This window comes from Nesoenas mayeri (assembly GCF_963082525.1).
Source record: "Nesoenas mayeri genome assembly, chromosome: 2".
NCBI classification, from domain to species: Eukaryota; Metazoa; Chordata; class Aves; order Columbiformes; family Columbidae; genus Nesoenas; species Nesoenas mayeri.
The window spans coordinates 127,810,558-127,836,970 of NC_137543.1; the positions used below are offsets into that span (position 1 = coordinate 127,810,558).

The following is a 26,413-nucleotide window of genomic DNA, read 5'->3' on the forward strand; positions in this document are numbered from 1 at the left end:
AAGAACCAAATCCTGAAATAGTAGTAAAAAGGAAAGTAGAAAAGCTTTGTCAGGAACACAAAACAGGGGCAGTGGATGGAATCTATGTCCTGTGTGTGGCTGGGTAACTCTTACAGGGGGGTGAGTGCCATGGGCCATCCCTGCCACCATGGCACCTGGGACGCCCCAGCCAGCAGGAGTATGGAAAGAAAACTCAAAAACAACTGGATTTTCAGTTTTCGATACCAGGATTTCACTTTTAGGTTTTACTCTGACAAGACTGCGAGTTGCTTATCAATTATTTAGACAATGACTGGGGACAGAGACTGCTTTTGCATTTATCATATAATGGATGTGACCAAATTACAAATGACAGACAACAAATCTAGACTGCTGCTTCATTCTCAGTCCACTGATTTATCTTTTTATCAGTATGTTTTCATGCATAGAACCCCCCAAATTGTCAGAGTTATGTGACTAAAAAAAATGTACCCTCAAACCATCTGGGTACTTTCTGTATAATTAAAAACAGGATATTGTGACTTACAAGGACCTCACATTTGCTGAAAGTAACTGAGTGTACAAGACACGTGTGTTTTTGTACATGTAGTTCTCCAAACATGAGCACAGAATTGGCATTCAAGCCAATACAATAAGCGTCCGTATTCTCAATCTATGGGAATAAATATCGATCCATCATCACAAATTGAGCAACTACTCAGAGACGTGGCTGTGCCAAGCTCCATTTATCTTGACGGTCTTTCTATTTTGTCTTTTAGCATTTCTCAATTAAACAGAGTACAAAGGAAACAGCCTAATTCCACTGAGCACCCAAAATTCCTGTTGAAGGAAGTGAAAGGGTCAGCTTCAGAAATACTCTTTCTTCCCAGTGCAGTTATAGAAACAATGTGAACTTTGAATGTAAGCAGATAAAACAAAAAACTGGAAGAAGCAAGCAGGACTTCCCTGAAAGTACAGCACTTTGCCTCTTTTGAACCGAAGTGCCAGATCTGGATAAATGTATTATCCTGGCCATTTTCCCACAGACTGCAACACATGTTGCGGTGGTCCTTGCTGCATGATGGCAGGATCAAGTGTGAGCTCCATAACCTCAAGAACCACAAGGACAACATCTGGTCCTGCATACAGCCGAACCTTAAGAACCATGAGGACAACATCTGGTCCTACACGCAGCTGCTGGAGCCAGAAAACTGGAGAAATGAGAAAACGGAAATGGATTTACCCAATCTGTCGATTTGTGGAAGGTGCTTGCGTGATGACCGAACTGGACTGAGGAGATGGCATGGCTTGTTGAATCACAACGCTGGTGTCATGGTTTGGCATCCTTGTATTTGTCAGCTGGTGAGATCCAGGTCCTGCCATTGCTCCTCCAACTGTGTTATGCATGGATATATTCTGTGAAAATAAGGGAAATGTGGGATGGTGGAGAAAAATGAAGAAGACATAAATGTCTTATATTGGTTTTCTGTTCTACAGGAGTACAATTAGAAATCTGAAACTATCAACAATAAGAAAAGTTAACGGCTTGGTAAATCCCAAGTCCATAGATCTTGTTGTAACCAACAACAATAAAGAAATGAAAAATAACTATTTACTTTTACAGGGCAATGTAAATGGAAAAATAGCCACAACTTGACTAATCACTCTTCTGTGATTCTGACTCATGATTTACAACGGGTATACTTAAACACATATTCTCCTAACTGAACATGATGTATATTTTGGTTGGAAATGACCTATGTGGTGAATGCATGGCACCTTGACTTACTGCATGGCTTGTTTATTGTGTACTAGGTCTGCTTAGACTGACAAGCAAATCAAGTTTTATAGTCCCAAAGTAACAAACAGCACATGGTCTGTCACAAAACAGCCTTTTCTATTAGCCTCCATATATTTTGTAGAGCAATAATATTCCAGAGGCTTAGAATAATAGCAATGTATTTGCACATATATAACCTCAGCTTCAGGTAAGGTGGAGCCCTTAAAAAGTTCTTAAAAAAACCCAAACAAGTAGTTCACAGATAACTCGTATCCACACAGTGAGAAAGCCACAAGCGAACAGGGTACTGAGGAAGGAACCTTGGAATAAAACTTCTCTCCTATTATCCCTACACACACAATAGACATTGCTGCTAAACCGCAGGGTTTGATTTGGCTCACATTCAAAAACAAACAAAACTCTCAAGCCAGAGATAACCCACAGTGTATATATATGAAAAATACGGTAACCTTGAGAGCATTATTTTTCCTATCAGGCAGCAACATGTGGATTGTTAGCAGTAAGAGGAAAACACTTTCCCTTGTTACTTCATGCTAGGCTGAGGAAAAGGGAGAAAAAACCTACCTTTACACATACACTCTGACACCAAGACTCATGCAAAGCATCTTCCTGACCACTGCAATACTTGGGATTTAAAGCTGAATTTCATTCAGAATTCCAATTTCTCAGACAATTTTGTCTAGGAAACACATAAAACAATGCAAGACGATAGATATAGCTGGTGAGAAAGGAAACTCAGAGCTCTGCTGAAATGTGGAAGATGAGATAGGCTGACAACACCTTGAATCTCAGAATTATTAATAAAAGAAAGATTGTGTTCTGAATCAAAATGAGAATTAACTACTTAGATGTCATTCCTCATGGAAAAGGAACCAACAATTAGGGTAGCCACATTAAAGGCCTTAGCTGTCATTCCCCCTATCTCCCAATTCTTATATATTTCAGGTGATTTCCCAGGCTGCTGTGGGCATAAGGATCTCTCTGATTTTTGCTTTTCAGTTTGTTGCTTTTTTTGTTTGTTTGTTTGTTTTCATTATAGGAGTTGTTCCAGTCTTCATAAACATATAAAGAGGCAGAGGTGCTTCCTGCAGACACACGGTTGGACAACTCACCAACTCGGAAGAAGATCCAGCTCTGAGTTCCTATTGCACTAAATAATTTACACAGTATGAATCAGATCAAGCAGCAGAACAGCCAATATTCACTTAGTATCATGGACTGCAAGAGGAAGCCAGATCAAGGAATTGAATAGTAACTTTTCATAGTCCAGTAGTATGTCATGATCATCAAGCAAAAAGAGATAATAATCTTAGATATATGGAATATTTTCCAAAAGAAGTTCTCCCTCACCTACTACATTCCTATAAAAAGTTCACTTATTCCATGGATTAGCATTCTCTGATGAAAACCTGCTCTGCTAAAAACAAAACAAAACATATATATATACATATATATATATATATATATATATATATCCAAATCTAGTTCAGGATTCTAAACCACAATGAATTTTTTAAACATTACAGGATTTTGCAGAAGAAGGTCACATATTCTGTTGATCTGCAAGAAAGTCTTTCAGAACTATCACTTCCTAAAACTCCTTTACATTGAATGCACGTGTTTCAATTACAACCTCTCAATACGTGATACTGACTTCTTTCAAAATTCACCCTCATTTAATTTCTCCTTTACACTGCCTCCACAGTTTCTGAATCCTTCCAAATATTTCTGCTTTGCCTCTTTGCTTTCAGTTCTATGTTTATTAGAGAAAACATTAAATTACAAGAGAAGTATACAGATTTCCAAGAGCTACAGAACACTGATCTGCTACATGGGATGATCTTCAAAGGAAACGTGGATAATGTCATGAGTCCACGAGGCCTGAAAAGGGACAGAATGTAAATTCATCATGAGATTTAGACAAGTGATACCCCAGAGCACTTGCCCGCATTTTAACTGGATTTTGTTGTAACACAGCAGGGCAGAATTCAAGAGTCAATATCAGATTCCTCTGCTTCTAGATTCAGTATTGCCATTTCCTTCTCTTTCATTTCTGCTCTGGTGGGGGGATTGGACTAAATGATCTTTCAAGGTCCCTTCCAATCCCTAACATTCTGTGATTGATTCTCCTATAATTCAAGACCTCCCTATGGTACAAATGGTATGAATTACGATGGATATGAAAAATTTTGTTTGTACATAAGACATAATAATTGCTAGCTTACATTCATAAAATTGTAACGCTGTTACGAAATTTTAACCGTTTCCAGTAAACTGTATCTTTCCAGAAAGCAGGCTGAATATGTGATGCGTGGAAAGCAAAAACAGAATGAAAACCTGTCAGTGCATCCAGATGTCCATTCTCCTCAGTAATGCAAGAGCTGTTGTTGAGCAGGAACTATAGCTTTATACTACACTGCCAAGAGAAAGCCCAAGATTTCCCAAGAAAATGTCAAACTCAGCATGACTCTCACATTCATAAGAAAAGGATTTGGCAATCTCAGGATAATTTACATCAGTGAGATGCTTGTGAATTTACAGAGAAGTTCAAGCAAGTTCATACTTAAATGACAATGCCTATGCTTTGAAAGATGGCAGGAAAATAGATCTGACACTGAGCCTATCTGATCTAGTCCTATGCATCATGACATGCAGAATTACTCTATAACACCAGCACATCAAGACTAGGCTCGTTGCATGTGTGATGCAGACAGTCTTCATAATTCCCAAAATGGCCTTGCTGTGTTGAGCTCTGCCCCTGATTCTGAATGGAACCGGGCAGGATATTAATGAGCTCCTTTAGAATCAACTTTGGGCCTTTATAGAAACAGGACAAATTCAGCAACATAGGCTGAAACCAGGACCTCCACTTCATAGTCGAATTGTTACTTGGCCAGGCTGCTTCCAGCTCTACTTCTAAGGAATTCTGTTTGCTTTCCCACCAGGGATCCATGAAGAACATCTCGTTTTGACTCTTCTTTCCATTCCTCTTCAGCTCTTAAGCCAATGGTTAAGATTAATTGCTATGTGTGCTGGAACCTCCTAGCACAGCATCTCAGGAAAGGAGTTGACAGGAGTCATGACAGGGACAGAGCTCTCTCTCTACTTCTAACACTCCCCAAACCTGTCCATACTCTGAGAGAGTATGACACACACACAGAGTTTTCTGAGAGATCTTCACAATTGTCCTTCAGCATTAGAAGAGGGTATATAATCTTATTATTCATTTTATTAAACTGAGCCAAAATGTTTACATGGGGAACAGGACACGCACATGCCAGGAGTTTTAGAGACATGAAAGACATCCCCTGTCCTTAAGATTAATTTAATTGATCTTAATTAAGATCCAGTAAATTAAGAGAAATTTATTTCCTCTGGGGCTAAGTTTCATCTTCACCAAAGTTCCCAGTCGTTCCCACTGAAGAAAAAACACTGAAGAACTTTTATAGAAATGCTCCCCTCACCCCTGTGTTCATACTATACTCTGCAGCAGTATTTAACATTCAAATAAATAAAAGAAAAAACAAGCCATATCCACAAACTGCTTTTAAATCAACGTGCTCATTCTCAACCTTTCCAGCTGCAAGAGGAAAGGGAATAGATCATCATCAGCTTGACTTCTCCCCAGTTACACTGTATTCCCCTTTTTAGCTTCAGACTTTCAAGAAAACATTTGAGCATTTTTCTCCCACATGCAACCATTTAATTTCAGATAGGCAACACGCTTCTTTTTTTTCTAAAAGCTAAAAACTTCTTGAAGTCATGCTTCCATGTTCTGGTGGAGAGGATTACACATCACTCCACAAGAACACACACCCTGTTGGCAAGCACAGCAGAGCAATGACGGCTCCGCAGACACGGGCGAAATACACCCCACGGCTCCAGGCAGTCACCATTTCCACTAAACCATGGTTCTTCCAAAGAAACACCCATCCATGTCACACGGCACCACCTGTATCACACATCACCACCTACTGAAGGCAAAGCATGAAGAAGGTGGACCCGTACTTTACAATCCATTATTATATTCTGAGTTTCAGACCAAATTTGTTTGTGGTTTTAAGCTATCAGAGCTAGTTTCTGAACAAAAGCCAGCTTATATTTTCCTACTACCCTTTTTGAGCTGTGAGGTTAAATGAAAACTGCAAATCTAAGTTTTATATAAACTAAAGACTCATTCAGGACTGTTCTGAGTGAGTTTTTAGATCAACAGAGCTGTCACCTATAACCAATTGTACGTAAATATATTTTGCAGAGTATTATATAAATTCTAAAGTCAGAAGGTAGTTGACATGAAAAGAGGAGATAAAAATCCAATCCATCCAAACAAAGACAAAGCACTGTTTCATATCTTTTTTTCCCATTTTCTGAAAAAAATCATTTACCTGTGTTTTCACAAGCAGTAGCTTTAAATGTTTTTCAAATACCTCAAGAGAAAAAGCATCAACATAAAAAAGAAATAGAAATCAAATAAACAGCAATATTTTAGAATTTCTACAGCCTGGCCTCTCGATTAATTTTAGCTAGGAGAAATTGAATTAGTTTTAACAAGGATAAATATTCTAATTTGTCCCACTTTAAGGCATTTTACAGTTTATGGGGAAAGAAAACGGGTATTTTTAACCTAGTCTTCTAGAAGGCTCTACAAACACACAGTGCTCAGGGCAACCAAAGTACACATTTAAATGGCAGCTACCTTTGCACTTTTAAAGATGTGTACCATAGCATCTTGCCTCATTATGGAGATCATAACTCAACAATATGAAGTAATATAACACACGCATGATTGGAAGCCACCAGTGACACACTCCTCCATTGCACGTGCTGCCCACACAAGCCAAAAAACCTCAAAACCACAACTTAAAAACTTGGAAGACACTGTTGTAATTTAAAAAATAGACTAAATGTGGCAAATAATAAAGGCTTCAAAATTATTTTAATCATATACAATCTCCATCAAAATTACTAAGCCTCTCCTGACAAAAGAGTAAGATCATCTCAAATCCAAAGTTAGTAAATCCCCTGAGAAACAGCACCATCCATTTATTTTCTCATTATTCAAATCAATGTGTAACAAAAACACCCTCACACCTGCCCATCCCAACTCTTTCATCTCTTACTACTGTGCAGCATCTAAACTGCCGTAAGCACAGAACTAAGCTGCTGCCCACACAATGCCAGCAATATAGCAGAGGAACTAGAGAAGAAAACTGATAAAAGATGAATCAGAATACTAATGCAATTGAAGGATCACAGGCAAAAGTGTCTCTTACAAAGATTTAAATTAGAAAAAAATAAAGGAAAAAGGAAAATGGGAAATGAAAAGGAAATTAGGAATGGGAAAAGGAAAAGGAGAAATAAGAAAGGAAAAGGAAAAGAGAAAAGAGACGAGGGAAGAGGAAAGAGGAAAGAGAAAACAGAAAATGAGAAAAAAGAAAAAGAAAAAAGAGAAAAAGAAAAAAGAAAAATGAAAAATGAAAAATGAAAAATGAAAAATGAAAAATGAAAAAAGGAAAAAGGAAAAAGGAAAAATGAAAAGGAAAAAAGAAAAAAGAAAGGTAAATAAAAGGAGAAAAAGGAAAAAAGAAAAAAAAAGTCCATTATATAAGAGATGTGAGAGCATAAACTTGGTGGAGACTGAAATTAAATACTTTTCTTTTAAACTGTAGCATCTGTATAGCTTGAACAAGAAGATGCACTAAGGCAAGAAAAAGAGCCCAAAAAAACCTGCTGGAAAATGCTGTGTAGTAACATGAAGCACAGGGACAAAGCACTTGGAAGATCTTGTTGCAGACTGCTAAAATCCATTTAACTCCCTTACTTAGTGAGAGGTATGAAGTCACTGAACGAGGCTGACACATGAAAACGCAGAACTGATGCCAAAAGATCTATGCCTCAAAACATTTCAAAGAAAGGCAAATGCTCACTTAACAGCTACCTGATAAAAATGGCACATAAAAACCTCAGCAGGCCTGATATATCCCAGAATGCAGAAGGACCCTTTCCAGCCTCCAGGTCCTGTCCAACATCTCCCCCTTAAATGGACACAGCCAGCTGTCCACACGATGCTGGAGACTCCAGGACCAGGAGCAATATGACTCTATCTGACTTCTTGAACCCCAGGCACCACCACCACTCAGTCAAATGTTATCAACCTGATCTCCTTAGGGGTAAAAATGTAAAGAAAAAATGAAACTCCTTACTCAAAAAATGACAAGTAATGATAGGCAGATGGGGAAAGAAGGGAAACATTGCTCTAAACAAAATCATAGAGCTTTGAATCTGTACTTATCAGTCTTGGCCACTGGTTTCCAATTTTTTGGATCACAGACCTCTGTCAACCCTCTGAATTTCTCACAGAGCACTCTATGCTCTTATCATAAATCATGTAATTAAGGCAAGATGGTTCCACAGACCAGCTGCAGATGACTTACCACAGCTTTGCGACCACCAGCAGTTCACAGACCAGAGTTTAACCACCACTCAAATACTGCTTCAGAGCACCGTGACTAGAATTTCTTCACAATAAAGATAAAATTTCTAAAGGCATCTATGGATTTAAGTAGCCCAAGTCCTTTTTCAAAAATGTCTTCAGTCTTTTGGAGCCTTAGTGGACTATTACTGTTAATTAATAGATCAGACTTGTGTATTGGGGCTGGCAAGAGCTTTGCAAAATTTTATCCTGAATATCTATGCTGGAATATGCAGGTTAACTTCCTTTTTGTTTTAAGTTATTATTCTTAAATGTAGACGTGTTGGCTGCTACTAAAGAGGTGCACACACAAAAAACCAAACCAAACATAAACAAACCTGCAAAACCAACCAACCAAACAAGAAGAACAACAACAAAACACCTCACCAGTTTGCAAATTTTTTTTTCCTTTTTATCCTGCTTTTTATCTTGTTTTCTTTCAATAACTGCTATTATGTTATCAGAAAGACTTTCTGAGATACACTGCAAACAAAACCTCAAGTCACTTAATTGCCAGCAAACTAGATGGTGCTGCTAAGAAGCACAGCACAAGACAGAGGACAGGCCTGTGAAGTGCTAAGCCAGGTGTAAGCCATCTCAAGGTTGCAGCAGTCACCACCATGACTCAAAGTCCAAAGGGCCCGTGTAAGCACTATTAATCCTCTTAAGGATGCTGCCTGAAGGGTGATAGCCCTGCACAAAATCCCCACAACAGATCTCACGCTGGGGGCCACCCTCGGATGTGCCTTTCCACTTGGTCTCTGCCCCTTGGGTACCAGCAGCACATTCAGCTCCTCTGGTCTCTCCCTTGCACCTTCTGGAGTAAAGGCACATGAACTTCTTCCAGGAGCACATTAAGCCTCTCTGCCTGTCCTCCACTTTGGCTGCTGGTTTAACGAAATGCTCTGACTCCTCTGATATTCAGAACAAAATGCAGGAGGTTCAGAATTTTTGGTCTTTTATCTTAATTTTTGTGACATGATCTAATTACAGACATTCAGTGGTGCCCTCTAATTACCAGTAGAAATGAATACTGAAAGATGACCCTTGTCTTCCACAATTCCCTCCCTTCTTCCCCCACTACCCTCCTCGTGCCCTTTTCAGCATGTCTGCTCAGACTATACTTTTGACATAAGAAGCCTTCTTTACACACACAGTAACTAACACATGGTGCATACCAGACGTACCCACGATAAACCGTTTACTAGAGGAAAGGAAAAAAAGTGATATAAGGGAAATGCAATGAATATATTTTAAAGGAGAAGGAAATTTTGGAAGACTGGTCTCACCAGAGTTTGAAAGGAAATAGCTTCTCTATGGGAAAAGATGACATCAGATTGCATGCTTATGTCTTGAAGTTTCCTACAGATATCTCCCATTTTCCTCAGGCATGCTTGTTTCATACACAATTACTTGCCCAAGATAGCCATTTAAGCAACATAGCACAAAGAGCTGCTTCTGTTCAAATAAAAGTCAGTAACACTACGTGTGCACAGCCCAGCTCGGGTCACCCAGGGTGTTTTGCACTGCAAACACCACACTACATCCCACTAATTGGGAGGCTGCAAAACAGGGGAAACACAACTGGCTGCCCGGCTCTACCCAGTTCTGTCATACTTTATGCAAAAGCCATAAACTGACTATTTCATTTCTTCCAAGTTGCCTATTGTGACATTTATAAACAGGAACCTGGCAGCATGTCAATGGTGCAAACTGATTTCCTTTTCTAAATACAATTTTAAAAAGCAAATAAACAAGGTTATGCCTGCTAATGAAACATTATATGCCATGCTGGAGCTAGTTTTTCTCAAATGTATTCTCTAGAGCAGATGGAACACCAATAAACACAAAACAACAAACCCTTTTATAAAAAGTATGTTTATAAGAAAATACATTCTCCATAGAACTTTGTCTAAGGAAAAACTGGCTTACTTCTATAATGTTATCTTGGGGACCCAATTATGGTCCCATTAGATTGCTGTAAACAAGGGGGCTTGCCATGAATTTCAAATGGAGAAGCGCTAGTAAGAAACTTGAAAAGGAAGAAAAGAGATTTGCCAGTATACTTACTAGGTGTAATTCCCAGAGGTCTCAGTGGAAATCAAGGCCTTATTGTGCTCAAATCTGTATAGACACATTGATGGACTACACTTGCCCACAAGCCTTAGAGTCCAGAGACAAAGCAAGGAAAGAGGGTGGAAGAAAGAAAGGAAGAAAGAAAGGAAGAAAGAAAGAAAGGAAGAAAGAAAGAAAGGAAGAAAGAAAGAAAGGAAGAAAGAAAGAAAGGAAGAAAGAAAGAAAGAAAGAAAGAAAGTGATTTGTGTAGCCAAAAATCAGGACTCAATGGAAGTGGTCTTTTTTCTAAGTCCAGTGTCTTGTCTACTATTTTTGCACTGTTTCTCTGCATCTGATACTCACATATGAATTCAGAAAATCAGGAATCTTTAAAAATATTAAATGAAAAACCATTTCATAAGCTCTACTCTGAGTTTTTTCCAGCAGTATCATTTCATTTCTGTAAATCAGACAGAATACACATACAAAGTGGGTACTCAAAGAACCGTCTCAAAGTAGGTGCATGTCAACTTTTGCAGGACAAGCAATTAGACATCCAAAAGCAGCTGCCAGATCTGGAGGCCAGTCAGAGAGTAGTTGAAAACCTGGCTTTCCTTTCTTTGTTGTAAGAAGTTTTGTTTTTATCCATCATGAAAAAGAAAGCTGGGAGTTGGGAGGGCAGCAGTCCTCCAGGAATTGCTTTAAACAAGCCTTTGATACTGCTAAGCGAAGGCACTAGGCTTTTCAACATTATGCAAACCATTTATAACCTGTTAATAGCAAATTCACAGAGACAGCACTTTGGCATTTAAATGTGTTATATTTTATTTAAAGCTTCTTTGAAATTCTCATCATTGATTTCACTGGCATAAGTTATTGGCATCATGCATGAGTTACAGCAATGGCTGCTTGACTGCGTTCAATGACCAGAACATTTTTTAGACAGAGCAGTTGGTAAAGGGGAGCAAGAATGGTAACAACAAAACATCCACGCATTTTCCATTCAGGCAGTTTCAAGCAGAAAACCAGCAGGCTTAACTTTTCTGCTGAGAAGTCAAGTGGAAATGCTGCTACCCTGGAAATAAAATGCATCTCCTAAATATTCTTTTAACCCCAATCCACTGTGGCAACGGTGTAGGGCCAAGGTTGGCTAGTACTACATGAGGATTGAAACAAACTGCTGGGAAAGGTCCAAGAGTCAAGGCCAAGGGTGGTCTCAAAAAGGACCCAGACAGACCATTTGCTACATGCAAGGGATCAGAGGTCTAACTGATGGAATGGGTTGACAAGAGAACTGGTAGGAAAATAGTTTTGATCACTGAAAATCATACAAGGAACACTAAATGGTCGAGCTGGGATCAAGTAAATTCATCAGACCTCCTGGGAAGTAATGACAAAGGCAAGCATGCAGTTTTGCAACATCCATGAATTTTTCTGTCAATTTTACATTGATGTTTTGGGAGAGGAGATCCAGTTTAGTCTAGATCTTGGACTGAAATAACTTAGAGAATCATGTTCATCATTTGGAAGCACTCAGACAAAATAAATAATCTCTGTAGCCATAAAAGTTTAAAATATTAGGGTTTAGAAAGGCAATCAGCCTGTCTACATAGAAGGCAAAGAAGTTAAATATATCTCTAGATAAGAAAAGTTCACTTCCAGGGAGTACAGCAAAGGCTACAGACAAACAGCTATTACAGTAAAGTGTTCTCTGAATCCTCCAAGATGTTTCTGACATTCTGCAGTCTGGTTAAGGAGAAATAATCTGCCTTTGCCCATCTCTGCCTTGGTTTCAGCCGTTACCTTCTGCAGTGGCAGAGAGGCAGGATAAAACACTAACAAGACTAGGAGAACAAACGTGCATGGAAGAGAAACCAATAGTGGTCCTCCTGCAAAAAAGAGTTGACCATCCATTGATGAAGACATGTGACTTTGGTCTTAAAGCCCAGCTTGCTGGTGACTGCTGAAAGAAGAGCTACTGTTAAGAGGAAATAAACCAAGTAAGTATGCTGGTGTGGAGTTGGAACATAGAGCTTCCCAGGACTATGACAGCAGAAAAGATCAGAAATATAACTCCTTGGACTCCGAAGGTGTTCTGCAGGTCAGGTACACAGGGAACTGCATAGATGTCCTTTTCCTCACTCTGTAACAGATTTACTGCATGACTTTGTGCACATGACTTCATATTCTTCTGCTTTACACCTAAAATAGGACAAGTGCTTTCAACAAATGCAAAGTGCTTGGAAGTAACAAGTGACCTTTTAGAGACAACACAGTATACCTAGGAAGGCGATATAATATAACAGTGACAGAGCAGAAAGGGTTTTTTTAGTAAGAGGACAACTCCGCAGGACTTAAGAGTACTTTGACTTTCAGCTTCACAGAAATTACAAGAGGTCACAACCAAGAGGCTTTAACTAATACAGAAAAGAGTTGAACACCACTAGAAGAACAGCAGGACAAAAGAACAGTTCTTTGATGACTAGAAACAGGAGAACATAGAAGGACATGTAAATTAGTAAAAGCAAAGAATGAGCATGTGTTCAAGTCCAGAGAGAATTGCAGGGTCTGTTCTTCAGAGAAGGGGAGATCATAATCTCTAGAAAATTGGACACAATTAAAGTATTCCTGACTGTACATCCAAATCTGGGCACTAAAAATCACAAGCCATTTTAGAAGTTGGGCTAAAAATCTTACTGCAGTTATATTACAGTGGTAGTGGAAGGGGTGAATTCACAACTGTAAAAGCAGAACAGGTTTGGCTCAGCTTCTTTCCTGAGTAGAGTAAATGGAGAGAACAACAAACAAGCTGCACTATATTTGATAATGTTACCAGACAATCATCCAGATGCACACGCTTCCAGTTACACTAATTAAATGTGGTGTGGAGCCATCCTGGGGAAATTACATACTGTTCCTTCAGAGTACCACACACTTCTGAAATGCCATGGCAAGACCTTACTCCACCTGAGGAGCCACAATGTGCATTTCCATAAGTAATAAACAATTGGTCTTCCTGTAGTGGGGTGATCCAGCCAGATATACAACTTCATACAGGGAGGCCAAACATAATTCAGGTAGTGAAAAGCAGAAGTTTCAGCTGAGCCATGAAAGAAATAGGGCAGGAATGCATCCTTGAGGAGCAATCTAGTTGTTACTCTCACTGAGGGCCTTTCTCCGCACAGCAGCTTTTGTCTACAAAGTGGATGTCAGTGGGATGTTTACAACCAAAGCCGCTTGATACGTGAAAGTTGGGGGACAGAGCAGAGGGCCAGGAATGCTGGCCTGGCACGAGTAGCATCACAACCCTGTTCTGCAAAGCGGCAGGCTAATAGGGTATCTGCAATAAGAAGAGCACATTACCTTTGAACACAGTAACAACACTGCTCATTTTAAACCCACTTAACTTACAGTTAGGTTGGAAGTTATTGCTACATGAGACTCAAAAAACACCTGCTGTGGAGTCCAGCAATTTCTGTCTGGTTTTAATTCATCATCAGAATACCACGGAAAGGATTGTGCTTTGGAAATCCATTTGATCACACTGTCTAAATACCAGGAAATATGTTTTCCAGTAAGACAGCACTCTGGAGGTGATTCTATGCATGGTTTAGCCTGTTTGACAATTCTCTGGGAAACTTACAGTGGCAACTTCTGGTCACAGACAGTATTTTAAAGACTTCAGCTGAAGATAGATGCTAAATAGAATAAACTTCAGCATTCCTGGTGATTAGTATGTGGGAAAAGGCAGTGTGACCACCATGTGATATTGTGAAAGCCATTTCCCAAATATCTCATAACTGAATGCTTGAACTCATTTCAAATACTTGGCATAAATTGTCAGATTTGAGATCAAAGCCTAAAAAGCCAGTGTCATTTGTATCTCAGTGCAAGGTCTCCTTCAAAACATGGGGGACCATCTCACGTTTCTGGCAGACACCTGTGAAAGGGTTTGCAAAGCTGAAACCAGTGACTCTGGATTGCTAGAGCTGGCCCAGAATTTTGCCCAGAGTTTCACACTTTCAAAAGATCCAAACAAGAAAGTTGATAAGTTTGTCTGGATTCACTCATTGTGTCCCATGTAGTAAGACCAGAAATTTTAATCCACTCAACAAGATTTATCAGGTATTGGCAGGGAAGCATATGTAAGTTTATCATTCAGAGAAAAGCTATTCAACAGAGAAAGAAAAAAAAGAGATGTAAACTCCAGGAGGTTCAAAGCAAAAGAAAATAAAATGAATAAAGATTCATGTGATAGTAGAGAATATTCTTTGTTGTTCTTTTAGATTATTTGCTTTAAGGCAGAAATATGATAGTCTGAATTTTAGTAAGATAAAGAGTCTGTGATGTAGGGAGTCCAAAATGATTATTCTTCCTTCAAAAAGAACAGACAACGTACTACCCTACAATACTTAGTCTGTCTCTTCTTACAGTAAACATTGCTAATGCTCCTGGAGAGGGGCTGACCTTGCCAGCCAATTACATTATGCTAATTTGTCTGTTACTATAACTCCTACAGAGGCATTCACAGCTCAAAGCAGGACAGAGATTTATATTGTCTCTTCCAAGCTCCAGACTACGGACGTTAATCTCCCCCTCTCCTTCCAGTTACAACTCTACGTGGCAATATCTACACACAGCACCACTGCACATTCAAAGTGACAGTTCCTGCCAGCTTTATTCAACTTAGAAAGCAAGCCGTGGTCCTACCTTACCCTTTTAATAACCATCACTCTATCTAAGCAAGCATATGCTTGGTAACAGCTGTTTTCCTATGAAAACATATGGTTTCTCATATGCTTTTGAAAACACCACAGGAATGTATTCCCTTGCTAGACACTAGTGCCATGACACTATATCAAGCAACAAAAATCGTCTAAATGAACAGCGTTACATTTTCTATGTTATAATCAGGTATTACAAAAATATGTATTGTTTTAAAGCAACAAAAAATCATCCAGCTGAAAAGATTCATTGCAAAATAAGGCTCATGATTTAGGAGTTATGTGCACTACATGGGATCAAAACTTTGGTCTTCTACAGACATGTAGCACATAGCAGGCTTCATGCAAGCAGTTGACAGTTCATGTTGTATGATGAAAAAAAAAAAAACCTGTGGCTCTAAGAACTGCTGGAAAGATCAGAAGATTCCCTAACATCTTCCAGTTGAGATATGATAAGCAGAAATCAAAAGCAATTGAGTCACTGCAGTTTATAATAAACTACTGTCCATCAAGTAAACCACAGTAATGACGTTTACATGCTTGTCTCCCTCCATAATATTTAGGGCAAGCTGAGAGTATTTGCATAGCAAGTCACATGTCAGAGGAGATAAAAAGAAGCTACCTTGTTGGGCTACTTTAATTCAGATGTGTTTGGTCTCGGGCCAGGCTAAACTGAAAGCTAATACTTTAGTAAATGTAAGTTCCATCTGTGGTTTTGAAACTGATTTCAACATTAACTGACGTAGAAACTGACCTAAAAACGCAGAAAGTTTTCAAAGTGTTAACAAGACAGTTAGGGAAGTTACAGGTCAGCAGGAAAACAGGAAAAATCCAAAAATGTGGCTTACAAGAAGGTCTTACAGACATTTCCCATTGGCTCTAAAAATAATTCCACTGGGATGTTTGTAGAAAAGAAAGACAGAAAAAAAAAAAAAACAAACTCAATCCAGTTTATGATCTAGGATCAACATAATTGATAAAACCACACAAACTTTACTGCAAGAGCTTCTGAACATACCGGTGTCTCTGGGTGGTATTACAATACTTCTCATGTAACTTCAAAATTTTTACACCTATGTCTTTATGGCAGTTAAATACAGGGTCACACTAAAAAAAACCCAAAACCTGTCACATTGAAATGTTAGTGTTTTATTACCTGTTAACAGCGAGAGGGCACACATAGAAGTGCGCACAAATCCATTTCACTGACTTTACATTTTCCAGCAGCCCACATTGCACTACAGCCTGCAGTTAATGCCCCAAGCAACAGTCTGACTTTTAAGAAGGTTCTCAAGCACATGGTACATAGAGGTCAGGAAAGATGATGAACAGCAAGAACTGGTGAAACTTCTGTGACAGCTCAAGGTATGGCCCTCAGGTGTCTGATCAGCCCTTTTCCATAGTTTATGATTCCCTGTGTGTGGTCTGTGGACCACTTGCCTGGTGGGCACATATGTTGCCATGAGGATCTGGCATTTTGCAGCATGCTGGCAGGTGTGCGGTAAACCCATCCTGACCTTCTTTCTAAAAGCAAGCAGCAACCATAGACTTAATAACGTGCCATGGCTTATGAGACATCCTTGTGCAACTGTTCCTACCAGTGAGGATCTAATGCACCAAGGGCTAACCTAAACAGCCCTCAGAGGAGATTAATACTGGATGTTTCACTTGGAACATAGAGACTGTGTCTGAAAGTGATAAAAGCCAAGGGAGGGAATGGAAAGATACCCTCACCTGACAAAAAGACTCTTTGCAATTAGCAAATAGATGTATAACCTTATTAGCCTGGTTAGACACCACGAGGAAGCTATGAAAACAACCTTCAATACCAAATTCTTAACAGAACCCAGTGCTCTCAATTCCAGAAGGTAACTGAGTACACCTTTTACCTAAGGTGGCTCTTTCAAGCTCAGATGAATAGAAAGTTCAAAAAGCAAAGAGTATGTGTCATGGAGGCAAAAAGTTCATATGTGACACTGGTCAGATCTGCAAAGATTCAGCATAAGAACACAATGAAATCAGATTTGCTTCTTTTTCTGTATAGGGAGAGAAAAGTAGAAAGGAAAAAAAAAAAAAAAAAATATGGTACAGCCTGCCATTCCCAGGTTTCATGTCCTGCCAAAAACAACGGTATTCTTATTTGACTTCAATTTTTTATCCATAACTCCAGTTCTTCCCTAGAAAATAAAAGGAGGAATAAAAGCTTGATTTACAAATATGTGTTTGGTCTTCCCAAATGTATCAAACAGCTTTGTGTGATAACAGGTATTTTCATATGGCACAGCAGTGTAAGAAGACTTAAATGTCCATACAACAAAATGAAATCATCTGCTTAAGATATCATTCAGCACATAGCATATTAAAAATTAATTAAAAACATTTATAGAGTTATATTGTTCACCTACATTTATCTTTAGAATCAGAACATTGGCTCTTCCACGAAGCCAGTTAATTTGCTGGTAATGATCAACACTTGATATATTTCTGAAGTCTCCAAAATTTAATTTTCTACTCATTTTCTAGCTGATGAACAAAAGGAAACTATATAATTAACTTAGCTTATACTCCTATCATGAACAGCCTATACAAGCCTATTTCTGTACTATATATGTGATAAAGTCTCAAATATTACCTTGCTCTGCATACAGAAAAAAATTACACTGCAGACTCCCCAAAACTTCAGGAAGAATGGCCTCATTCTAGAAGTCACCTAAGATTATCTAATTTTACATACATATATCCTCTGTATTAAACAACATTTTCAAAATGTATAGTAAAAGGAGAGCACAGCATGAAAGTATTTTGAGGATGAAGCTTTCCAATCAGTTCAGTGGGTCTGCATGAGCAAATCTTCTCCCTTTGTGAAGATTTTAAATTTCTTCATTGCAAGTATAGCTTCTGGTTATCTCTTTATTAACTCTTACTGGCAGAAGCTTATCTGCTTGACAGGAGAGAGAAGGAACATTTAAAATTACCAGAGCACCACATTGCTTTACATCCCAAAAGGGGTGAGGGTGTTTAGCTGGCACAGCTCATGGAAGTCAAAGTGACACGGATCTGATCCAGACAGTATTTGTACAGACAGCACGTGAGGTTCCTTAGTTGCTCAGCTCTTTCACACTGTATTAATACCCTTTGAAAGCATCAACTCCAGAAAAAGCAGAGATTTTTTTATTTTCTTGGAAAACATGCTGTGGTATTAGGTTAGTAATTTAATCTTGTTGGCAATGTAACAGTTATGGTATAATCCCTCACGTTATAAAAGTAATTGCCATAATCATAACCTACATTCAATTATTTCTTCTGCTACGGTGCAGCTGCAGTGGTTTCCCACTCCCAACCTGCCGTCCGATGGCTGAGGAGACGAGAAGGGACAGAAAGCAGAGCTCACAAAACACAACTACAGCCCATCCCTCTCCCCTGCCTAATAGCAAGTGACTCCTCATGCCAGTTAATAAAGAGCTCCTTGTCCCTCCATTATGCAGTGTAATCTTTAAAAGATTACATTCTCATTTGGGAACGAGCCAAGAGCCAGTGAGAAATTCTCTAGTAAATTGGATAGGGAGACAACAATATGAAGGGCAGCTGGATGGGAGCACATTTTTTTCAGGGCATTCCTATTCCTGGGGCCCTCTGGTATTGTTAGAAGTCCCGCAGTCTCAGCTCTTTTCACTGCTCTGTTGTCAAGATAATGCTGTTGAAGAAGGGGACACAGATTAGCTGGTTTGAAGATGGAATGTGAGGAAACAAATATTGAAAAGTAGTAAGAAAAGAAGGGGAAAGCCCAATTATACTTTCAAATCTTACTACCTGGCATAAAAAGAAAGGAAGAGCACTTTGCTTTAAAACACTGTATTAAGTGTATCAACTACAATAATAAAATATGGTTTTTTCCTTCCCAAACTGCCAGCAAGATGGCAATTTGAGCATTCTGTCACTAGCAGCATATGAAGAAGTATTTTGAAAGGAACACTTCCCTCACTGACTCTTTTCCCATGCCTGCACCTTCCAACAGATGCATTTGCTTTATGGAACCTACTTCCCATCGCACCCTACCTGGGATCCAGGATGGAGAAAAATCAAAACAACACAGGGCAGGCAGTTCTGTCCCATTTATCCCTGCACAAGGAAGGATGCAAGTGAATGAGAAAGGCAACTGGATTTTTGCTGTGGCTTTTTTCTTTTTCCTTTTTTTTTTTATTTTTTGGTGGGGGAGGCTTAGCGTTTGTTTGTCTGTTTTGAGGTGAGGGGTTTTTTTAGGTTTTGTACATATATATAAATAAACACTTTTATTGTTCTTTAAAAGTATTTTCTCAAGAAGGAACACATTTATGTATCCAGAAAACTGGATAGATGTCACATGTTTATTTGGTCAATAATGGCATACATATACTATCATCTTAGTATCACATTTTTTAGTAAATACTGAAATCTCATTTTAAAAAATAAAAGAAAAATAAGTAATTTTTTGAAGTTTTTCTCTAAGTAGCAGATCTTTTTTATTCCTACAGAAAAAAAAAAAAAAAGTTTTTAATCATAACATGAAATTCCAGTCATTATTCTTGCTCATATAACATAATTAGGTTATTTATTGGGAGGAAGCAGAAAAATAGTTGTCACAGCAGGGCATCAGAAAGATTTTTATTTTTTTTACCCTTCAATTACTGTTCAACCAGCTACCACTTTCTTCACCTGCAGGATTCAAGTAACAATAGTTACTGCACAGGAGGCAGTATTTAAAATACATTAAAATAGAGAGGATTGCTTGCAATTTATAATCCTAGTGTTGAGAAGTCCTGATTCAGCAAACTATCTCTATTCAGCAAACCCCTACACACATGCTTGAAGTTAACCACATGTTTAAGAGCGATTGAAGTACATGGACTTTGGCCCCATTTCAGAAAATCAGTTATATACGCATTTAACTGGCTGAGATGGATGAAGCAAAGAAATTGCGATAAGAGAATTGTACCTGAAAAATATTCCAGCCAAACAATAATCCACAAAATAAGAACTTATGTCCAGAGGTGTAATACACTTAATAGCTTTCCTGAAACATATACATCGACATTTATACTTGCATGAGTTTACTGCATAGGAACAGAAAAAATAGCATAAATTGGAGAGAACTATGGTAACAACTTCTCATTAGAGAAACAGGCCTTACATAGATGTACATACCCCAAGGGATATACACATAGATCTCAGACATAAGACAGGAGCGTGATGAAAGAAAGAATATTTTATAAAGATCAGTGAAAGCAAAAACAATAGCATCTAGGCTGGATCTCCCTTCTTTTCTTTCAGGGGAAAAGTATTGGAAAAACCCAACGTCAACTGAGTACCTCCATCTCAGTGCCAGGGAAGGTCACCAAACAGACCATCCTGAGTGCCATCACACAGCCCGTACAAGACAACCAAGTGATCAGGCCCAGTCAGCACGAGCTTATGAAAGGCAGGTCCAGCTTGACCAGCGGGATCTCCTTCTGTGACACGGTGACCCACTTAGTGGATGAGGAAAAGGCTGTGGATGATGTGTACCTAGACTACAGTAAAGCCTTTGACACTGTTTCTCACAGCATTCTCCTGAAGAAGCTGGCAACTCATGGCCTGGATGCATGTACTCTGTGATGGATAAAGAACTGGCTGGAGGGCTGGGCCCAAATAGTTGTGGTGAACAGAGGCAAATTCAGTTGGCATCTGGTCATGAGTGCTCCTTCCCAAGGGCTCAGTATTGGGGCCAGTTCTGTTTAATATCTTTATCAATGACCTGGATGAGGGGATCGAGTGTACCCTTAGTAAGTTTGCAGATGACACCAAGTTGGGTGGGAGTGTTGATCTGCTGGAGGGTAGGAAGGCCATTCAGAGGGATCTGGACTGGCTGGGTTGATGGGATGAGGCCAATTGTATGAGGTTCAACAAGGCCAAGTGTTGGGTCCTGCACTTGGCTCACAACAACCCCAGGCAGCTCTACAGGCTTGGGGAAGAGTGGCTGGAAAGCTGCCTGGTGGAGAAGGACCTAGAGATTTTGGTCAACAGCCACCTGGATATGAGCCAGCAGTGTGCCCAGGTGGCCAAAAAGGCCAACAGTATCCTGGCTTGTATCAGCACTAGTGTAGTCAGCAGGACTAGGGAAGTGATTGTCCTGTATTTAGCATTGATGAGGCCTCACCTTGAATCAGTTTTGGGCCCCTCACTACAAGAAAGACACTGATGTGCTACAGCGAGTTCAGAGATGGGCAATTAAGTTGGTGAAGGGTCTGGAGCCCAAGTCTGATGAGAAGCAGCTAAGGGAAACGGAGCTGTTCAGCCAGGAGAAAAAGAGCCTCAGAGGAGACCTTATTGCTGTCTACAACTACCTGAAAGGAGGCTGTAGCATGGAGGGTGTTGGTCTCTTCTCCCAAGTAGCAACGGATATGATGAGAGGAAATGGCCTCAAGTTGTGCCAGGGAAGGTTTAGATTGGATATTAGGAAAAATTTCTTCATGGGAAGAGTTGTGAAGCACTGAAGCAGGCTGCCCAGGAAAGTGGTTGAGTCACCAAAACTGGTCGTGTTTAAAAGACGGATAGATCAGGTTGTTAGGGACATGGTTTAATTCCAGAGTTTGGTTTTAGTTAGACTCAATGGTCTTGAGGGTCTCTTCCAACCAAAATGATTCCGTGATTCCATCTCTTCTCTTGTACAGCTGCTTTCTTCAACATCTCAACTCAAGATTAAGTACAGAAACTGACTCAGTTTCCTGGGGTTGGGGAATAGGGATGTTGGGGAGAAAAGGAAGTTATGCTTTTCACACTCCTCTATCTCAACTTATCTAATTCTGCTAACAAGTATATCACAGGAATGTTTTAATATCCCACTTCTCAGAAAACAAAGAACTGCCTTTTTCGTGTTGGCCTCATGTGAGTGCTGTTCACTTTTTCTTTCTTCCTTTCTTCCTTTCTTTCTTGCTTTCTTTCACTTCTACAGCCTCATGGTAGCCCCCCTCAGCTTTCTTTGTGTCTGAGTAATACTGCTTTTCCTCTTCTTCTGTATGAATTTTCCTTTGCATTTTTCCTCACCAACTCTGACCTGGGATAGGAATAAGTCCTTTATATAAGTAAAAATAAAGGGTACTTTTCTTCCTTTCATTCCCTTCTCCCCTTCATCAACCCATATTTTCCCATCTTCCTCTGTTCTCTACCCTCTGTCCCACACAGCTTTAGGACGTCAGGGAGGACTCTTCCAACACAAAGGAGGAAAGACTGGCAATACACCTCATTTTTCTTTCTCCTTTGATAGGAAAAGAAAAGGTAAGACTGGAGTAAAAATAAGCTGCCAGACAGAAGACCAGACAACCTGCAGATGGAGCAGCTCCTGCCTTTTCTGCCAGGTGCCATTCCTCAGTGATAGTGATGAAGCCAAAAGCCATCTTCCTTTTCTGTTCCTCCTTTGCATTTCCCTGTGTCTTGATAAGTCCACAAAGAGGGAGAAAACACCATCCCGCCACCTCAGGTGAGGAAGGAAGAAGAGCAAGTATCTTTTCATGTAGGAGGGGAAGCCACACTGTCCACACAGACACACACACACACTTAATAGCTGTTGAGAAGAAGCTGAAACCTACTTAGCTAACAATTGTAGGGTACTTTCAACTTATTGAAAGGTTCCATGGCATGGAAGTCAAACACCTCCATCATCACACAAATTACATGCACAGGCTACACAGTTTGGTGTTTAGTGTTGTAACTTGATGGTTTTTTACTACAGTTCCTTTTGCATATGTCTTTTATTTAGGAAGGGTATTTCTAACCTGTAATAAATACTAGAATGAGCTACAATTAATGAAAAGGAGGAAAAAAATATCAGTGAGACAAAAACAAATCTCCAAATAAAATCTAGAAAATCTAGCACAAAATCAGAAGGAACAGTAGTCATTTTAGTCATTTTCTAAAATTCCAAAGAAGAAAAAAACAAAAACAAAAAAACCCCACAACTTCTCCAGGCTCACAACAATTTTCCTATCCCCATTAAACACATTTTTCCATCAAGAAGATTTCTTTTAATAATAGTATGCCACAAATTATCATTAGGCAGGAAAAACGGGTCAGGGCAGGGATAATAAAGATGAAAAGAAAACTGCTGAGAGTTCACCTCTGCTGTTTATTTTGAAGCACACTTAAGATTCAAGTTGGACTATTCTAATTGTATTCAAAGATTTAGTTCTCTAAAGAACATAAACAAAACTAGTAAGGGCTGTCAGCCAGAATAAAGCTTTCCTCATAATCACAGAGAAAGGTCAGTTTTTGTTTGTTCTTTTATATGATAATCTCAACTCCTCTGTGTTGAGTTTATTTTCTCCTTTTTTAAAAATCAAAAAGTTTCTTAAGACTAATGGCCTCTTTCTGCAGGGGCAGCTTTTTTAGCGTGCTCATATATTTTTCAGGTTTTTTTAGGCTATGCTTTCCTTATCAAGTATTTTGAAGCTTTTACACCTAATCTATGCTAGCATGCTCTGGTTAGCAGCTTGTATCCACTGAAAGGCAAGGCAATAATCCATCTAGGTTTAGGGCATTTTCATAGAACTGATGCAGAGCTGTGTCAATTTTAATGTCATGCTATGGAAAGTGCATGCGGCTCTCTTCACTTTAGAGGATTAAAAGTGACCTCTCTTACCAAAATCAATAAGGGCAGCTTGCTGTGACTAATAGGTTGTAGAAATTCAAAAGAGACCGTTTGTAACACTGAGTTCATTCTCCCCACCCAGCCCCAGACTGGCTGTCAGAGCTGCACTTTGACATGTACGTTCAGATGGTTAACCCATGTCCGGTCCTTCACAGGGACCAGTCTGAGCCACACACAGTTTATTCGCATTTCAAGGGAAAAAGAAAGCTGGTATTTATTTGATAAAAGTGGGCTTGACAGCTTCTGTAGAAAAGCATGTGAGAAAGAAACTAGAATAAGAAAAAAAAAATTAAATGTACTTTTTCTTTTCCACTCCCCAGTATGGTTTTTAAAAGGCCCTATTTTTACATGTTATCAGGATATCAACAAATACCCAGATATTTCACATCATTTCAAGGCTAGAGTTGTTTTGCTTTCTAGTCTCTGTGCAAAGGCTTTTCTCCCTTCAGATCTTTGCCTAGTTGCAATAGGCTAAAATTTTAAATTCCATTAAAGTCAGTTGAACCACCCCAGAGATGTATAAGGCTACACATGCAACTTCAGCACCCATTAACTGCTATGACACGTGCTCAGTTGTTCTGATTTCTTTCTTTTCTCCGCTATTCCTTTTGTTACCTCAAAGTACTTCAGATTTAACAGTCAAGTTTGGGGGCTTTTAGAAACATAGTAATTTCATACAGTACTGGAAACAGGTCATACTACAAAGTGCACCCAACTGGCACAAAGTGAGATTTAAGTTTTTCAGTTTCATGTTTTGTAAGACTAAAGAAATCCAGCAATTCAGATCACATCTCCTACCTTATGGTGAAAATACCTCTATTCTCTTGGATGTCTCCAGTTTCCAATTTATTTTGCTAGAGGTACAAATTAAAAATCCTTACCCACAGTTCATAGCTTGTGGACATTTTCTCCACATAACAATCACCATCATTGTCTTTATGCCAAAAACACAAGACTTGCAGTGGGGGAGCAAGGGAGAAAAAAGGCTGAAGTGGTGGGAGGAACCCAACTGTAAAGGTTTAGGAGTCCCTACAGAGGTTTATAAATAGATGACTGCATGTGCAAAACGTGAAAGAAACCCAGTCAGCATAAGAGCTGTTGCTGTTTTGAAATCTTCTAACTACATCCATTTTAGCAGTGGACGGAATTATAAACAAACAATAAATCAAGAAATTATTAGCATTTGAATTTTGGCAAGATAAAAAAAATCTGTAGGGGTATAATCAGCAAATAATAGGAAAGATCTGCAAGTAGACCCACCAATTAATGATAAATAGGACTTGGCACGGAATGGCTTTACCAATGTGGATCTCATTAGATGGCCATGGAACCTGTTCCCACAGCAGCCCTCTCTGAATGAGGGAAAGGTGAGGTAACCGAAATGTCAGCGTACCCACCCCTTGCAGCTCTCGGGCTCTGGGATTATAACCACCTGGGCCAAAATGACAACCTTATGCTGTGGGAAGGCCATGTCGTGGTTCTCCAGTCTTTAACCCACCGGTTTCCTCGGCCCTGCTTCTGGACCTTTGCTCCGCAATTCCATCTTGACGAAGGTGACCGAAAACATGCAGCTTCACTTGCCTCCTCTGTTCACCTTGCTTTATTAATGATACCTCTTAAAGAGGGAAGTGCCTCCAAGCAAGAGATATCACTTAAATAGATAAATAGTTCACACACCAGGCAGGGGAAAGGAAGAGGGGGAAGAGACCCTGCCTTATTAGACTAGAAACAGACACACCACATTATTATAATACAAAGAATCAGCATATGGTTCTAATAGGCTTTCTTGAAACGATTTATCAGCTGTGATTAAGCCCTCGACCAGCATGTCTATCTTCATAAATAAAGTAAAAGTGCACCTTGCTCTGAAATGTATCAGCAGTATCTTATTACCTACCCAACCATATAGGCTGCAGTCCACTCTGGGGAGCAAAGAGCTTGTGTTTAATAGCAGAGTGTATGCTCTAAAGAGACTGCCAAGATTTAGGGGCTTTACCTAAGAGATAGACTTATAAAAATGCCACTACAGGAAAGGTTTATCCCTTCATCATGTGCAATACAGCCCATACTGCTGCAATCTGAACTGGTAACAAGAAAGCTGGGCCATTAAAAACATTCATAGCAAGAGCAAGGCAAAACGCACAACTATGCGATGTTGTTGTGGAAGAAATGTCAGAATGAAATCAGGCAGGCCTCCTTTTTTTGGGGATAGCCAAAATATACAAAACACAACAAAAACCCAAACATTACAAGAGGGTGACTCAACTTCTTTGGGAACAGAGACAATAAGAAGCAGAAGGAAAGTGAACTGTCCTGACTGAGCTCTGCAGGGTGATTCATCAGCTGGAATTCAGAAGAACATGGAAGGATTATGGTTAGGGAGGTTTAGCTCAATCAAAAACGTATGCCCTCAAGAATTGCCTTTCCACATGATATAGGCACTTACTGCTGGAAAAACATTCAGGTCTTCTCTCAGACTATGAGAATCTAAATCCCTAAAACCATTCAAACACAGTCCATTGCTACAGAAGAAGATAAGACAGACCTGCTTGCCAGCAGATGTTGTAAAAGCACCAATGAGCCTAAGTTGAAGCCCATTCCTCAGAATATTTTTGCAGGGTCATGTTATGAACTCTGTTGTTATGTTCTTTTCCACACCGTTTTCTACAAAGTGTCCCTTTGGTAACACAGTTCAGTGTGGTAGTTAGCTGCCCAGACACAGC

General features: G+C 39.4%; 1 protein-coding gene across 1 annotated transcript in view; it reads right to left on the reverse strand.

Annotated features, from left to right (window-relative positions):
• Positions 1-26,413, reverse strand: part of CREB5 (cAMP responsive element binding protein 5) — a gene marked incomplete at both ends in the record, with an annotated part of 253,641 nt that overhangs the window by 167,161 nt on the left and 60,067 nt on the right. Inside the window, one exon of the mRNA XM_080339004.1 lies at positions 1,223-1,395. Coding sequence (XP_080195130.1) covers positions 1,223-1,395 — 173 coding nt within the window. The remainder of the gene's footprint in view (positions 1-1,222; positions 1,396-26,413) is intronic.